This window comes from Elephantulus edwardii, unplaced genomic scaffold, assembly GCF_000299155.1.
Source record: "Elephantulus edwardii isolate Elephantulus edwardi_28Jun2011 unplaced genomic scaffold, EleEdw1.0 scaffold00305, whole genome shotgun sequence".
Classification (NCBI taxonomy): Eukaryota; Metazoa; Chordata; class Mammalia; order Macroscelidea; family Macroscelididae; genus Elephantulus; species Elephantulus edwardii.
In genome coordinates, this window is record NW_006400055.1 from 2,560,284 (window position 1) to 2,577,408 (window position 17,125).

Sequence of the window (17,125 nt, forward strand, 5' to 3'; positions counted from 1 at the left end):
TAGGGAATTTATTAGAGAAGTAACAGGATTCAGGGTCAAGAACAACTCAGGATACAATTCTTCAATCAGGGCAATCCCCTGCCTGTTGCACTGAACAACAGGCCTCCTCCCTCCCACCCTTTGCTCTGTAGTTTAACTGCTCAGGTAATAGGGTACCAAAGCTAACAAACTCATTTGACCTTTGGCCCTTGGCCACCAGGCTCTGGTCAGACAAATATTATAAAGCTCTTTCAGCTCTGCCACTTAGGAAGCACTAGTAGTGCACCCCTGCCACGAGGTTGGACTTGAAGGTGCTCGGCTGTAGCTCTGTAGACTGGCAAAACCAGCTCCCCAGGAAATGCTCCAAAGCACCTCCTCAGCAAACTATGTTCTTACTCCATGGACCAGAAGCCGACAGCTTGTCCAGGCCAGCCTGCTAGTTATGTAGCTGCTGCTAGAACTGTTGATCTGCTGTCTCCTGCTCTGTCTCCTGTCAGTGTGAGGATCTCTGGTCCCAATGGCACTTACTCACTGTTCCCCTTTTCTACTTCTGCTAGGACTCAAGTCTGATGGAAAAGCACAAGCCAGTTCTTACTTTTGCTGCACTGTACCTCCTGTTTGCATGGTCCACCTGAAATGTACTGTTTACCTCAGATCTGCAAGCTCTCCATTTCCTTTGTTGAGCCACAGACACCTCACATTTGTGTAGTTTTCCCCAGCCAGGTGGTCTTACAAAGACTACTAGAAAGCCACCTCAAGTAATTCATTGCCCTGCACCATGAGTCTTCAGTGTTAGTGATGATCCTTTGTGCTGGGATCTGATGGAATTAACCCATGTGTTGAAAATCCTAGCCCCTGTGATATTAATGAAGCAGCATTAGTGGCAGATAATGGGGCAAGTTAAAATGACAAGATTAGGCTGTGTCTTGAGTCATATGCTTTTGAGATTATGAAAGATCAAACAAGTCAGAGATCAGAGGAACCAGCCAAGGAAGAACAGCCAGGAGCAGCCCCTGGTTCCTGCACTGAGAAGCTCCAAGGGAAAGACTGGTGATAAGGGCCTTCCCTGGAGCTGGACGCTCAAATCCTGACCACCCAAACCATGAGAGGCATTTTATGTTACAGCCATCCTCTGGCAGTATTTCTCTTGTAGCAGCACTAAGTACACAGAACACTCAAAATGTTCTATTACTTGCTTAGTGTGCTAAGGAGGATACTTTAGAATGAAGTTAAAGGAGGTATTCAAGAGAGTAAGTCAAGAAAAATCCCAACTAATGAAAACCCTGCAGCCATGTTCATAGGGAAATACGAGTTCTTTGAGGGCAGTTTGCCTCACTGAACTTGAGGTGCCCCCACACTGCCTGTCCAGTGAAGCTTCCTCTCTGCCCCCACCCCCATGCACACACACACCCTCAGAGGCCTCAAGGAAAGGAATATAAGGAAATGTCGATAGCATTAGCCTATCACTCCTGGTGCTTGTCTCCCTTATTCACTGTGCTAGTTCTGTCTTTAGGGAGCTCTGGTGACCTAGTGGTAAGGAACTGCCCTGCAATCCCAAAGGCAGTCCAGATCACCTGCTACTTCGTGGGCAATCTCCTGTGCCCTTACAGCCCTGAAAACCTGCTGGAGGGTCAGCTATGAGTTCTGACTCAGTGGCACACAACAGCAACAGGTTTTTCTAGTCTTTCCCTTATCTCACCAATGAAGGAGAGGAGAGGCTCACTGCCCCTTGTACTCAGTTACTTAGAACTCATCAAAACTTTGCTATGAACTCAGTGAGACCTTGGGCAGTGCAGGTGTGCACATAATGAAGGACAGGGTGAGGGTTTGAAGAACACACCAGGACAAAGTGTGAGAGACCACAAACACTGGGGATTTATTTTTATAGGAGTGAGCTTGGAAAGTGGCCAGCAGACAGATGACTTTATGTGTTTTTAAGTGAGCTACCAATGACAGAACTTTGGGATGGAATTGGTCTGTTCCGGCATCTGCTGTGTCTCTGCTCTACGTAGTAGACCCCCTTTCCTGGGAGGGAGCACATATGATCTTGAGGCCGCTGTGGTCTATGTTGGAGGAAGGCTGTATATACGTGGTCCTGGGTAGGGGCCACCACCTCTCTTCAGGGCCCAGACCCTGCCCTCGGTGACCCCCTGTGTTCTTCTCGGTGGACATCCTCTGCTCATTGAAGCAAAAGCTGCAAGTTTCCACTGGCTTTGGCATCCCGCCCCCAACACTTCCAGTTTCCATCAAGTGATCTGAGAAAAGGGTGAAAAGGTAGGTATTGGTCCTGCCCTACTCCTTACTTCATCCCTACACCAGTGTGACGACATCAGACACACTGGGATGGATACAGGTTGTGGGAGTAAAGGACAAGCTGGTAAATTGCCACTGCCTTCCATTCCCCAAACCCTGCTTGACCTCACAGCCAGCCCAGCCCCCTCTCTGAAATCCCTACACCTCTCCTAGCCCAGTAGATGCAAAACAACCACCTGGCACAGCAGGGCCCTCCAGGGTCCAGTTCCAGCCTGCCTTCTGACAGATTTCCACCTGTCCTTCAAAAAATCCACACCCAATGAGGATGAATAGCGCCCTCATATACTGGGACTTTTCTGTGAGGCTGTCACCGGTGCCCCATTCCTCAAGCCCCATGTCCTTGCCTGTGGCTGTTTCTGTTTTACTTTACCTGGAGGGAATAAAGGCTACATCCTTTCAAAGAATGATTAGACAAAATAGTCTCCACTTCTTCTGAGACACAACAAAAGAGTTTCTCCTGTTTGTGACAGGTGAGGAGAATGGAGGGGGACTCACCCTGGGAGGAAGTGGTCTGGCATGACTCAGGGGGCAGCTGATAGGAGCACTGGCCACTCCTCCGCCTGAGGAAGCAGGCCACAGCCATGAGGAAGCAGCCGACAATGGCACACAGGCAGAGTCCCATTGTGATGTAGACCAGTGCTAGCTGGTCCCCACTCAGCGCCAGCCCCTGGGGTACTGCAAGACAGAGGGACACCAAGAACTCATTAGGAGCTGTTGCTCACTAAGGCCTTTACCTTCTTGGACCAACAGTACTCAACTTTATAGTCTGTCTTTCTGTTTTTGTTAAGTGCCAGCAAGTCACTTCAATATGTAGCTACCACGTGCAACAGAAGAAAACATGCTTAGTACCTTTACTGTTGTTAGGTGTCGTTGAGTTGAGTGCACCTCATAGCAACCCTACAAACAATAGATCTGAACCCTGTCCTATGCTGTGCCATCCTCACTGTTGGGTCTGTTTGTGTCCATTGTTAAAGTCAGTGTCAACCCATCTTATTAAAGCTCTCCTCCTTTACTGGCTTTCAATCTTTCCAAGCCTGATAGTGTGTCTCTTTCCAAGAGTTGGCCCCATAACAACATGCCAAAAGTATGTAAGACCAATTTAATGCCTCTAAGGAACACTCTGATTGCACTTTTCCAAGACATATTTGTTAGTTCTTGTGGCAGTCCATGGGATATTCTATACTCTCTTCCAACACTACAACTCAAAAGCATTTATTAAATCACTAAATTCATATGCCACATGCAATCAATTCACAGAAAAATTACCCATGAACCACATAAAAAACACATTCCATACAAATCTACATGTGAGCCCTGCACAATCCATGTCTCACAAATAACCCAGATGCAACCTGCACAACTCAAAAGAAATGTACATGCAATCTATAAGTCCCCAGAAATGTGTATGCAGCCTGTATGCAATTCACATGAAACCCACTCAGCCAAGCTACTGTTGGATCTGGAGAGGTGAGTGCCCAGCGTATCTTCTGGGGGCTGCAGGGCCCTGAAGCTTGAATGCCATACACTCTGGACGCTGGAGGGAATCAACTTTCCACACTGCACACCAGAAGCAATTGCTTCCAAGACCTCAGTGCTGAAGGAAACATCCTTGAGCTGTCTCTGGATAGTATGTGAATAGAGACACTGACAGAGTGACAGGTGGAGGGGTTAGAGAACTGATAACCTTGGAAAATGTTATGTCTTCACTGAGATAGATAGGCTCTCCTTCAAAGAGAAACCTTGGTAACTTTAACTGGAAACATGCTTGAGCTGTCTCTAGGCAGTATGTGGATAGAGACTCTGACAGAGTGACAGGTGGAGGGATTAAGAGAACTGGTAACCTGGGAAAATGTCCATGTCTTCCCTGAGATAGGCTCTCTTTCAAAGAGAAACCTTGGTAACTTTAACTGTTCAACTATAGACACTCTTGAGAGTCAAGTGGCATGTCTGGAGTGACAGACTTGACTAGAATCACCTTGGGACATGAGATACATGGTTACCTCTAAAGGACCCAACTGTCCTTTTTGCTCTCAGAGGGATAGTTAGCTCAGAACAAAAGCTCTCCCCTTGACATTTTCCCTCTTTCCAAGTTTTTCCTAGTGCCTGGAATTGGGGCGTTCTTGAGGCCCCGGAGTAGAAGGATTAAGATGATGATATATATGTAATACACTAATGAAATGGATGATTTGTTCAGTCTTTCCTATTGTTGATTCAGTTCATTCCTACTCATAGTGACCCATCATCCATCACAACAAAACCCTGTCCACACCATCCTCAATCATTGCTTGAGCGCACTGTTGCACCTGCTGGATCTATCCATGTCATTGAGAGTCTTTCTCATGATATCCTTTTCCAGAGACTGACTTCTTCCATTAACATTCCTTATGATGCCCTTTACCAGAGGCTAGTTTCTCCTGATAACATGCCAAAAACATATACAACAAAGTCTTGCCATTACTGGCATCCAGGGAGCATTCAGGCTACACTCTAAACATTGTTCAAGTGTTCTCTACTTTCAGCTAAGATCCATCCAACTTCAACAATGATATCCCTTGTTCCATGTCCTCTTCTGAATCTTGCTTGATTTTCTGGCAATTCCTGGACCATTTATTGCAAGAGACCCTGAAACTTGCTCTAAGATATAGAAAAGCTAAAGCAAAGAGAAGCAATGAAGAAATAAAAGAACCGAACAGAATATTGCAAAGGATAGTTTGAGAGGAAAACCAAGAATAGCATAATGAGATGTGCAAATATCCTCAGTTAGGAAAAGGAAGAACGTGCTCAACATTTCTCAACATTAAGAGAATTTAAGGGAAAATTCAAGCACTGAGTTGCAATAGTGCAGGATTCGATAGGCAAAATATTGAATGACTCAGAATACATGAAAAGAAGATGGAAGAAATACAGAGAATAACGACCAAAAAGAATTGGTAGATGCTCAACCATTTCAGAAGGTAGCCTGTGGTCAAGGACCAAGCTGCACACATCATATGCCCCTGATTCTGGAGTTACAGTTTATCTGGTACAGGCACCTGGTGTCTAGGAACAAAGGACAGAGACACAAATATCTGACAAAAGGGATGCCGTATATCAAGCAACTGCCAAGTTCTACCACCACCACCACCACCACCACCACCACCACCACCACCACCAACATGTCACATCCAACTCTGGATAGATGGATTATTACTTCAAGCTACTTTCAAATCCATCTCTCACCAAAAACCAATATTTTCCAGGCTTACTGCTTTCCTTAGCCTAATTTTATGCAGATATATTGTAACTCAAAGCTTGGTGACAGAGCAGCATGTCATTGGGCTTAAGGAGGGTGGCAGGGCAGCAGTCTCTGGCCCACTGCTGCAGCCTTTCTTGTTTGTCCTGAACACAACTTTGGGCATTACTCAACTTCTTTAGTCCTTCTTCATCTCCTGAAAGACTACAGCTGTCAATATGGATTACATCGCAGCATCAAGAAAACAAAAATTCTCACCACCAGACAACTTCGTGATAGATGGAGGCAACATTATGAAGAAAAGATCAAAGTTTTCAGCGTCAAAGTTGTACTTTATTTTACTTGGATCCACAATCAACACCAATGGTAGGAGCAGTCAAGAAATCAAAAAGACATGTTGCATTGGGATAATCTGTCAGGGGTAGATGCTATAGAGCAAGGGTGAAAGTTTAAAGACTTAGGCACACCTGATCCAAGACCGGTTATTTTCATTTGCACTTGAAAGTTGGGCAGGGAAGAAGGAAGACTAGAGAAGAATTAATGTTTTTGAATTGCAGTGTTGGTCAAGATTATTGAATATACTGTGGACTGTCAAAAGCACAAATAAGTCTGTCTTAGAGACCATGCAACCAGGATGTTCTTGAGAGGCAAAGATGGTGAAGCTTCACCTCACATACTTTGGGACTGTCAGAAGGGAGCAATCCTTGAGAAAAGACATCATATTTGGAAAGGTAGCAGTTCAGAGAGGAAGACCCTCAACAAGATGAAGTAACACCATGATTGTAACAATGAGCTCAGACATGGCAGAGATCAGGAGGGTGGTGCACAACAGGGAAGGTTCAGATCTCTTGTTTAAGGTTGCTCTGAATCGTAGTTGACTTCAACAGCACTTGAAAACTGTATTTTCTCATCTATACTCCTGTAGCTCAGAATGACAATACTTAAAAATATGTAAGAGATCTGGTTAAAAAATTCCAACAAGTTACCTCTTGCTGCATCATCTTGCTTCTACAGTTCAGCCCAAGGGAACTTTGTGGAAAATGCACAGACTTTCACTGAGTGGGATAAGGTGGTCTGGTCTGGGGAGCACATCTCCATGCCTCACCCTCTGGAGCTTCAGTTTGGGCCTTTTTGGGCTTCAGGCCTCGCACTCAAAACCAGGGACATCTCTTCAGCTCTGTAGATGGCCTACTTATCTCTTGGCTCTCAGTTCTCAGCTCATCTCTGCCCCTGTGTGGCCTCTGTTTACTCCAAAGATTGGATTCTCACACTTAAGAGAAGCTTCTTGTGGTAAAGAGGAATCCCACTTTCAGGTCACTATTGTTGAGTGTCATAAAGTCAGAACCACCCATAGGTGACCTACCAGTGGGTTTTCAGAGGTAGTAAATCACACGAGAGGAGATTGCCCATCTTTCTCTCACAGAGCAGCTGGTGGATTTGAACCACAAATTTGGATTGTCAGCACAATTTCTTAGCACTAAGCCACCAGAGCTCACTTAAGTCAATGCAGTTGTTAGATGCTGTCAAGTTGAGCACAACTCATAGCGACTCTGAGCAGCCAACTGGAAATCTGTCTTATCCTGTGTCATCCTTATCATCTCAGATACATTAGAGACCATTACTGAAGTCACCATGTCAATCCTTCTCTTTGGTTGTCTTCCTGTCCTTTGCTGACCATCTGTCTTTTCAAGCATGATGTTCCTTTCCAAGGAATAACCTCACCCACAACATGTCCACAGTGTGAAAGATGAAGCGTCACCATCTTTGCCTTGAAGGAGCACTCTGGCAGCACTTTTCTCAAGACATTTCTGTTTGTTCTTTTGGCAGTCCATGGGATATTCAGTACCTTTCAGCACTCAAAGGCATCAATTCTTCTGTCATTGTTATTGTCCAGCTCTTTGATGCGTAGCAGGTGAATGAGAAGACAGGTACACCTTGGTCTTCAAATGGACATCATTGCTCTTCAGCATTTTGTAGAGGCCCCTGACACAAACTTTTCCATTGCACTATGCTTCCTGATTTCCTGACTGCTGGTACCAAGGGTGCTTATTATTGATCCAAGCAAAATTATATCATTAACAGCTTCAATTCTTTCTCCATCTATCATATACGTTGACTGTTGGTCCTGTATGAACTTTGTTTTCTTGGTGTTAAGATGTAATCTATACTGAAGGCTAGTCCTTGATCTTCTGTAGGAAATGTTTCATATCTTCTTCACTTTCAGCAAGCACTTTAATAATACAAGTTATCCAATTCTGATGCCATCTTCTTCACAGAGTCCAGCTTTGTGAGTTATTTGCTCAGCATACAGATTGAATAGGTTTGGAGAAAGGATATAACCTGACACACACGCTTTCTGATTTTAAGCCATGCAGTGTTCCCTTGCTTGGCTCAGACTTCTTGGTCTTGGTATAGATTCTGTATGAGCACAATTAAGTGTTCTGAAATTCCCGTTCTTCTCAGTTAGCCATAATTTGTTATTATCCACACAGTCAAATGCCTTTTTATAGTCAATAAAACACACATAAACATTCTTCTGGTAATCTCTGCTTTCAGGTAGGTTCCATCTGACACCAGCAATGATATCCCTAGTGCCCTGGATTCTTCTAAAAACAGATTGAAAATTCTGATAGTTCCCTGTCAATGTACTGTTCTAGACAATTTTGAATGATCTTCAACAATATTTTGCTTTCATGAGATATTAATGATATTGCTTGATAATTTCAACATTCTATTGGATCACCTTTCTCAGTAATGGGGACAAATATGGATCTCTTCCAATTTTTTTTTTTTAAATCTCTGACCAAATGACCAAACAATTGTCCTGCAAATTTTATGGCATAAACTGGTGAGCATAACCAGGACTGCATGTGTTAGTTGAAACATGTCATTTGATGTCCCACTGATTCCTGGGGCTTAAATTTTTGCCACCACAATATCAGTATCCACAGGCTATTTTTGCTCTTTGCTGGTAAACTTCTTACAGAGGAATCTCGCAGTGTCTAGGTAGATGGGATATACATCTCTGGATCCTAGTGCCTCATAAATAGGAAATGACCTGCCTTAAACTTCTGGCAGTAGGCCAGATTCAGTGAGTTACAGCCCTGAGGTCGCTGCCTTGGATAGCCTTGCTGTGGGAGAGTGGAAAAGCCTTGGGACCCACAGACTGGGCTTCCAATCCCAGCTCAGCCACAACCACAGTGTGATTTTCAGAAAACATTTCTATTTTTTGAGACTCAGTTTCTCAGTGTGTAAAATGGCAAGTATAAAATTGTCGTTTATCATCCTGTGCTGGTTTATGTGATTCTGTGATGCTAGTGGCTATATCAGTGGTATTTCAGACACTAGCAGGATCATCTATCATGCACAGTTTCCTGACGAAGATAGACTAGAAAGAAAAGTCTAGCTTTTTAGTACAGTGAAAACCCTGTGGTTCTAAGTCCAGAGAGATAAAATTCTACATCTTACTTTGGAGAATAGTTACCGGGATCTTGAATGTTTGGGATTAGTTATTTATGGTCTCTCCCTGTCCTAATAAAGGAGAAAAGAGTGCAAAGATGCATTTGTCAGAGGACTAACGAGTTACCTGAGCTTCAACCTCCGTGACCCTGAGACTAGAAGTTGAAATGTTTCCTGGTACTGCTGAGCTTTCAAAAAGGGGTCACAGTGGCAGGTTCTGGACAATATACACAAAAATTATGGAACAGACTTAAAAATGTAAAAATAGCCAGGTGTTCAGTAGAGACTAGAAGAAATTCTGAGACTCTGGCCCTTTGCCACCCTTCAAACTCAGAACAAAATTTACTCCAGTGGCTCAGCTTTGAGCCAGATAATAGACAGGCCCACATAGTGAACAGTAACACTAGGTAGACACACACTCTTTAGAATGGTCAACTGTGCACAAGCATAAGGCAGGCAGCATCTCCCCAAAGGTAAAGCTTAGAAAGCAGGAAGGGATAGGATAGAAGTATCAATGGAAATGAGAACCCAGGGAAGAAGTGGGGAGTTAATGTCATGAAATAAAATGTGTATCTATAGTTGAATGAAAATGAATTTGTTTTGTAAAAGTTCATGTTATATTTGTTGTTTACTGTTGAGTCAGAACTGACCCATAGCTGACCCTCCAGTGGGTTTTCAAAGGCAGTTAATCACATGGGAGAAGACTCCCCATCCTTTTCATGTGGAGCATCTGGTGGATTTGAACTGTCTGCCTTTGGGATTGCAGCACAGTTTCTTACCACTAGGCCACCACTGCTCCCTATAAAATTATCTAAAATATAAAAATAGGAAGACCCAGAAGATCTATTATCAAATATATTATCTGACATAGTGCAGGAAGGAAGGCATCTCTGAGTAGTGCAAATGATTACATGCTGGAACACTTATCTAGAGGTTGGCAGTTCAGACTCACCTAGAAACTTGTTGGAGAACATCCTTGAAAACAATATGCAACAATTCTACTCTTGTTGCACACATGAGATTATCATGAATTGGAATCAACTGGAAAGCAACAAAAACATAATATCCTGCTGGAAGAGGTATCTTCTAGGGTGGAAGACACTCAGATACATAGTGGCCACAATAATGGGTTTGGGCAAACCAACAGCTATGAAGATGGTACAATATCAGGCAAATTTTTGTTGTTTTATACATGTGACCCCATGAGTTGGAGGAAGATCAACAAAATGAACATTAATCTGGAGGGACTTTATTGCATGGGGGCAGGGTAGGTTGGTTGGAGAAGTTGAATGTGCACAAGGGAAGGGTGCACAGACCTATGGACACTAAGAGGAGTAGTATGGACTCTGTTTGACAGCCTAGCTCTTTTTGTATCTGTGTTCTCTGTCAGGCTTTTAAAGTTTCTGCCATGAAAGAAGGTGCAGTAAGTTCCCTGCAGCTGAAAATTCTTTGCCACTTCTCCCAGAAGATCCTAAAATCTGCTAGCTGTAGGACTTGTTTGGTAACAGAACACATTCATGTGGACAGAATCTAAGATGGAGTCCAGAGACCTGTGAGCTTCCCTCTTGCTCTCCTGGTCTACCAAGACCAGGCCAGGATGCCTCTGTGAGGATGAGAGACCATTTGCAACAACAACTCAGACATGGATGTGAGCCAGTCAGCACCGAGGGTGCAGACAGAGAGCCTGCCACTGAACTGGACCCAGGTCACCAGCCTATAGAGTCATATGCACAATTGCTGAAACCATCACACCATGGCTCCACTTGTCCCATAGGGTGGCAGGAATTTTGACACCGTGAACTTCTCCAGTCTTACTCTCTAGAGCTGACTTGGAAAGTGAGGCAGGTGTAGCGGCATGATTCAGGCATGGAGTTGCCCTCCTGCACCTCTACCATTGTCCTTAGGACACATCTCACCAGCTCACTTATATAACCTTGCCCAGCCCGGGTAGGGTGGTGGTATATGCAGTGGTACTTGACTGACAGCAAGCCGGGATAAGAGAGTACAGTATAGCCAAGCAGACTGGGTGCCTGGGCAACCTCTAGTTCCAAGATACACAGGCCCTAGAGGCCTAGCAAGGCGTAGTACCCAGTGAAATCTCTGAGTTTGCATCCCACTCCCATGCCTGGTCTCCCTTACTGATGATAGTGATTCACCAATGGGTATTATCCAGCACACCCTTGGAATTGTAAACAAGTGTGCCCTTTTGTTTCCCACTCCTCACTATACCACCGATGGACTCTACCTAGTGGTATCTCAGTAGTGGAAAACAGCCTCATGGAAATGGTGTGATCGTGTGGAAATATAAGTGAGGCGAAAACTAACTAGTTTCCACATGAGGCCAATGGAAGTGGAGATAACAAGTATTCTGGGACCCTATGGTTTCCCTTGTCTTCCTTTTCTATCAGCATGGAACAGGGCTTGTGAATTAAGGACGCCTTGGGAGGATGGTCTGGTCCTTCTTGGACCAACTCCAGGGCATTCTCATTACTATGTGCAAAGGTCTAGCTCTATCACAAAATGTCTGGTAATACCTGTTTCTTCTCATCCTTAGGCAGCCTCTGTGACTTGTAACTTTAAACCTGCAATCTCTGTAAATAGTGAATAGTTCTGCCTGGGCTTTACTGCTTTGTACTTCAGAGCCTTTTTATAAGACCCCCACTCTGATTGTTTCTATATTGTCAGGTACACCTACTCCCAACTTCTGGGCATGTGCCTGAACTCTGGGTGTCTTTCTTTCAACTCTTCCTTATTTGGGCCTTTGAAGTGTAGCATTGGAGAAGAGTACTGAAGACCGAGTGGACTGCTAAGAAAACGAACAAGTATGTCTTGGAGAAGGTATAGCCAGAGCACTCCTTGGAGGCAAAGATTATGAAGCTTCATCTCACATACTTTGGCCATTTTGCTAGGAGATGTTATTCTTTGGAAGAGGATATCATGCTTGGAAAGGTAGAGGGGTGGCGAAGGAGAGGAAGACCCTCCCTCAATCAGATGGGTTGACACAGTGACTGTAGCAATGGGCTGGAGTGTCTCAGAGACTGTGAAGATGGCATGGGATAGGACAGTGTCAAGATCGGTTGTTCATAGGGTTGCTATGAGTTGTACAGAACTTGAGGGCAACTAACAACAACAACAACAACAAACTTAAACCTAGACCTGACCTCCCACCCATTCTGGTCCTCAGACCCTCCTGTGGCTTACTTGAACCTGCCTCCAAGACTCTGGGATCTGATCCCTGGTCCCTTCCCGAGCTGTTGGGCTTGGCTCCAGTCTCCTCAGTCCTCTGCCTCCAGAGCTCTGGAGGTGGGTTGGCGTAACTCTGTCCCTTGGCCTTGGCCTCACAGAAGTCTGCACACTGCCTGGGATGCTGTCCACAGATGGAAGTGCAGCTGACACAGTCACTCAGGAGGAGATCATAGTACTTGTCTGGCTCCTTGCGGCAACTCAGTGACTCTGGGAGACAGAAATGAAGGATGCCAATGGATGGCAGAGATGTTCAGGATCTGTAGTTCAGCTCTCAAAAGACATCAAAATCAACAAAGAAATTTTTAAAAGTCAGTTTCCAAAAGCAATTCCAGAATAATTAAAGTAATTTTTAATATATATACTTAAAACTCTCAAAAATGGAGATTTACTCTAGAATGTAAAGAAGCCAAAATGAAAGGAATAAATTCTGAGGAGGTTTCAAAGAGCAGCATGAGAAGGCAAGGCAAAGTATTATAATGAAGTTTGCCAGAATTTTGAGCTAGAAAACCAAAAGATGCTCAGCATTTCTCAGACTGAAAGAACTGAAGAACACATTCAAGAACACATTCAAGATTCAGGTTGCAACACTGAAGGACTTCATAGAAAAAAATCTTGATACTCAGGTTTCACTCTGGAGCTTACTAGTCTTTGGTCTTTTACTAAAGATTTGCCAGGGTTGGAGCCATTATGAGTTAAATGGCACACACACACAAAAAAATCTTGAAAGATGCAGGAACCATCAAAAGAAGATGGAGAGAATACACAGAATCACTGTACCAAAAAGAATAGGTTGACACCAAACCATCTCGTATGATCAAGAACCAGTGGTAACAAAGGAAGAAGTTCAAGCTAAAGCCAATGCACTAATACTGTTATATACTATTGAGTTGGAACCAGCCCATAGCTGACCCTCCAGTAGATTTCCAAAGACAGTTTATCACAGGTGAGGAGATGGCCAATCATTCTCCTGTGGAACAGCTGGTGGATTTGAACCACATGCTTTTGGGATTGCAGTGCAGATTCTTACCACTAGGCCACCAGAGCTCAATGCAGTGTTGTTGTTGTTAAGTGCCGTCGAGTCGCAGGCAACTCATAGCGACCCTATGAAGGAGAGTCCTTGACACTTGGGTGCCTTTCATCCTCTCTCCAGGTTCATAGGGTTTCTGGAAGCAAGCTATTATGGAAGTGGATGTTATTCCTTCTTCCAAGCTTATTTTAATTGGGGAGCTCCACCCCTCTCTCTCTGTCCACATTGGGAAGCCAACCATTAACGCATTTGACACATCAGTGCATAGTTTTCAGTCTTACAGCAACCACAAGTGACTGCGGTGTGGCAACTTGTACACCAGGGCTATATGACCTAGAGGACACCCTTGGCGGAGCAAACCTGGGAGAACATGGCCGCCTTCTCTCCCCTCTTTCCCTTTTGGGCTTGAAGCCCCCTGCTGCCTTAAGGCCAAGCCTGGCTTGCCTGGCTCCTGGAGGCAGAGTAGTCCTTCGTGTCCAAAAACTGCCCAATGCAGTGTAGGCATTGGAAAAAAAATAAGGCCCTAGGAATTGATAGAATACCAATTGAAGTGTTTCAACAAACAGATGCAGCTTTGGACATGTTTATTAGTCTATGCTAAGAAATTTGGAAGACATATACATAGCCAATTGAGTGGAAGAGATCTGTATTTATTCTCATTCCAAAAAAAGGTCATCCAACAGAGTGTAGAAATTATTGAACAATATCATTAATATCACATGAAAGTAGAATCTTGCTGGAGATTATTTAAAAATAGCTAGACAACAACAACAAAAATACCTAGTACAATACATTGACAGAAAATGTCCATAAATTCAAGCTGGATTCTGAAGAGGTTGTGGAATAAGAGATAAGACTGCTGATGTTAGACCAGTCTTGACAAAAAGCAAAGAATACCAGGAAGATGTTTATTTGCATTTTATTCACTATGCAAAGGCTTTTGACTGTGCCAGTCAGAACGAATTATGGATAGTACTGAGAAGAATGGGAATACCAGAACACTTAATTGTGTTCATGCAAGGCCTATATGTCGATCAAGAAGCAGTTGTCCGAAATATTGTATAAAACCATTATTGTAGAATGAGTATGAGGATCCAAGGGGGGGCAAGGGTGGAAGCAGAAGGGTGAGGATGGGCGGAGGTGAGTGGGTGGAGTGTTAATCAAAGGGTTGCACAATTCAATGGGATGGGGGCTGTTGAAGAAAATGGGAAGGATCTTTTGTGAAAAACAATGTATTCAAACTTTGTAGATAAATCAGTATAATTTTTTTTTTAAAAAGAAGCAGTTGTCCAAACAGAACAAGGATGTGTCAGTGTTATATTCTTCTCCACACTCACTCAATCTGTATGTTGAGTAAATAATTTAGAAAGCTGGCCTATATAAAGAACAATGTGACGTCAGAATCAGAAGCTTAACAACGTGTGTTATGCAGATGACACAACGTTGTTTGTGGAAACTGAGGAAGATCTGAAGCACTTATTGAGGAAAATTGAAGACAACCACCTTCAATATGGATTGCATGTCAATATCAAGAAAATAAAAATTCTCTCCACTGGGCCAATAACATTATGATAGATGGAGAAAAGGTTGAAATTGTCAATGGGTTCATCTTACTTGGATCCACAATCAACATCCTTGGCAGGAGAAGTCAAGAAATCAAAAGACGCTTGTATTGAGAAAGTCTGCTTTACGAAGTGCCTGACCCAAGCAGTGGTCTTTTCAGTTGCTTCCTATTTATCTGAATGTTGGATGGTGAATAAAGAAGACCAAAGAAGATCGATGCTTCTGAATTATGGTGTTGGTGAAGAATATTGAATATACCATCGACTGCCTCGATGAGGACAAATGTGTTGGAGGTAGTGCCATTAGGGTGTTCTTTAGAGACAGGGATAGTGAAACTCTCATCTACTTTGCACATGGAAAAAGACATTATACTGAGAAAAGTAAAGGGTCAGCAAAAGAACAGCCTTGGCAGGACATGGATTGGCACAGTGATTGCAATGACTGCCTTGAGGGTAGTGGAGAGTGTATCTGTGGTTTTCAGCTACTACTAAGGCAAAACAAATACTATTAACATAAGCTCCTCACCTTCATTCAAAATCCTTCCTTGATGTGACCAAGAAAGGTTCTAGTTTCCTCTCTCCACTCCTTATGTTATTCTGAAATATATTTTTTCCTTCATGGGTTGGAAAAATACAAGTGAAAAACTTGAGTGACAATGTAATTATCTAGATACCAATTTAAAAAAGATAGATGGAAAATCCTTATGTATTGGGAAATGAAGAAATGTACTTAAAAATAATATATACATTAAAAAAGAAATAATGAGAGTAAAAATATTTTCAATTAAACATATTTAAAATTATAGATATCAAAATATGTTGAATTTAGCTAAAATGACACTTCTTGTTAGATGTTGTTGAGTTGACTTCCACTCATAGCAACCCTGTGAACAACAGATCTGAACCCTGTGCTCTCCTGTGCTGTCCTCGTCATCATCTCTGACATACTAAAGCCCATTGTAGCAATTGAGACCTAAAGACGGAACCAAAAAAAGAAGAATGAAAATGGACTCCAAGCAGAAGGAATAGCTTGTGCAAAAGCTCTGAGGCAGGAAGAAGTTCAAGAAACTGAAAGGAGGTCAATGTAATAAGTGCAGAAAGATGGAGAAGTGAAAAAGTGCCACATTGTACATCTTTGTTCCCCACCCCTCTGCACCCACCCAATTGCGGTGGAGCCAGCTGAGCTCAGGTTCTAGGACTCACTGCAGAATGTTGCACATATGCGTTGGTTGCGGCGGCTACAGATGGGTTTGCAGGAGACACAGGTCATCAGCAGGGGATCCCAGTAGTGCTCTTCAGAGCAGGACTGCATGGCTGGCACCATCCATGGACCCTGTGAGGCTGAAAGGCAGTGAGGGTAACTAGCAGGCTGATGCAACCACCCTCTTTATCTTGGTAGAATCAGGTAATGTCTCTAACTTATGTCAACTCTTCTCAGTGGGCAGAGAGGAATCCCACCGCAGTCAGATCCCAGTCCCATCTGTAATTGCTGGGTGACCTGATGTGACTAATTCATCTCTATAAGCCTCAATTTTCTTATCTATGAAATGGTTGTTGTAAAGGATACTGTATTTTAATACAAATAATGTGCATAAAATACGTTTTTTCCCACCATGCATATAGTATGTATGTGTGTGGTGTTCATGCAGACATCATGAAATAAATAGGCAGACAATAAATAAGCCTTCAGTTTCACATTAGCTCTTACACTAGTTCTTTGTTAGCCCTGATTTCTACCTTTCTCCCACCACAAAAAGGGAGCTCTTGTAGCCTAGTGTTAAGGTACATGATTTGAATCCACAAGAAAAAGATTCAGTAGAGTAGCAATCTATGTAAAATGCTTTTTCTCTTCCTACTCTACTGCTTAATTTCACCTCATCTTTGAAGTGCAAGCTTCACTTCTCAAGAAAACCTTTTTTGGTTCTTAGATGAAGACATGTCCCCCTTCTATTCATCAGTAATGACCTTTATTGGGCCTTGTCTTTCTTTTATTTCTCTTCACGGGACTATTTGGATACTATCTCCCCTGATAGCCATGAACATCCTATGAGCAGGGGTAGAACCTATAAATAAACAAGTTGATGATCATGAAATAAGTTAATGACTTGAAAATGCAAATTTGGGCAGTGCATAGCATGTAGCCACACTTAATACATACCAATTTTCTATTGTGTTTTAGGTATGAGATACACATAAAGAAGTTTATCAGGTGCAGATATGATGTGTAAAGCTGAAAAAATTTATATATATGTATGTATATAGGGCCTCCTGATGGCCTACACCAGAGGGAGGTGTGGTGCTAGCTTA

General features: G+C 43.2%; 1 protein-coding gene across 1 annotated transcript; it reads right to left on the reverse strand.

Moving 5' to 3' along the window:
* Window positions 1–1,983: 1,983 nt before the first annotated feature.
* LOC102870781 (tumor necrosis factor receptor superfamily member 13B-like) lies at window positions 1,984–16,130 on the reverse strand. The gene is made up of 5 exons (XM_006901025.1): window positions 16,022–16,130; window positions 12,191–12,436; window positions 7,556–7,569; window positions 2,788–2,959; window positions 1,984–2,234 (listed from the first exon to the last, which is right to left on the reverse strand). The coding sequence occupies exons 1-5, from the start codon at window positions 16,128–16,130 to the stop codon at window positions 1,984–1,986; spliced, it is 792 nt and encodes a 263-aa protein (XP_006901087.1).
* Window positions 16,131–17,125: the final 995 nt, after the last annotated feature.

What these genes read in the sequence shown, in the direction of transcription:
- LOC102870781 (XM_006901025.1), bottom strand. Translation starts at nt 16,130, where the DNA reads ATGCAGTCCTGCTCTGAAGAGCACTACTGGGATCCCCTGCTGATGACC. An exon ending in CATATGTGCAACATTCTGCA is followed by an intron (nt 12,437 to 16,021) that starts GTGAGTCCTAGA and finishes TCTGTCTCCCAG; the next exon opens with AGTCACTGAGTTGCCGCAAG. An exon ending in CCAGACCACTTCCTCCCAGG is followed by an intron (nt 2,235 to 2,787) that starts GTGAGTCCCCCT and finishes CCCTTTTCTCAG; the next exon opens with ATCACTTGATGGAAACTGGA.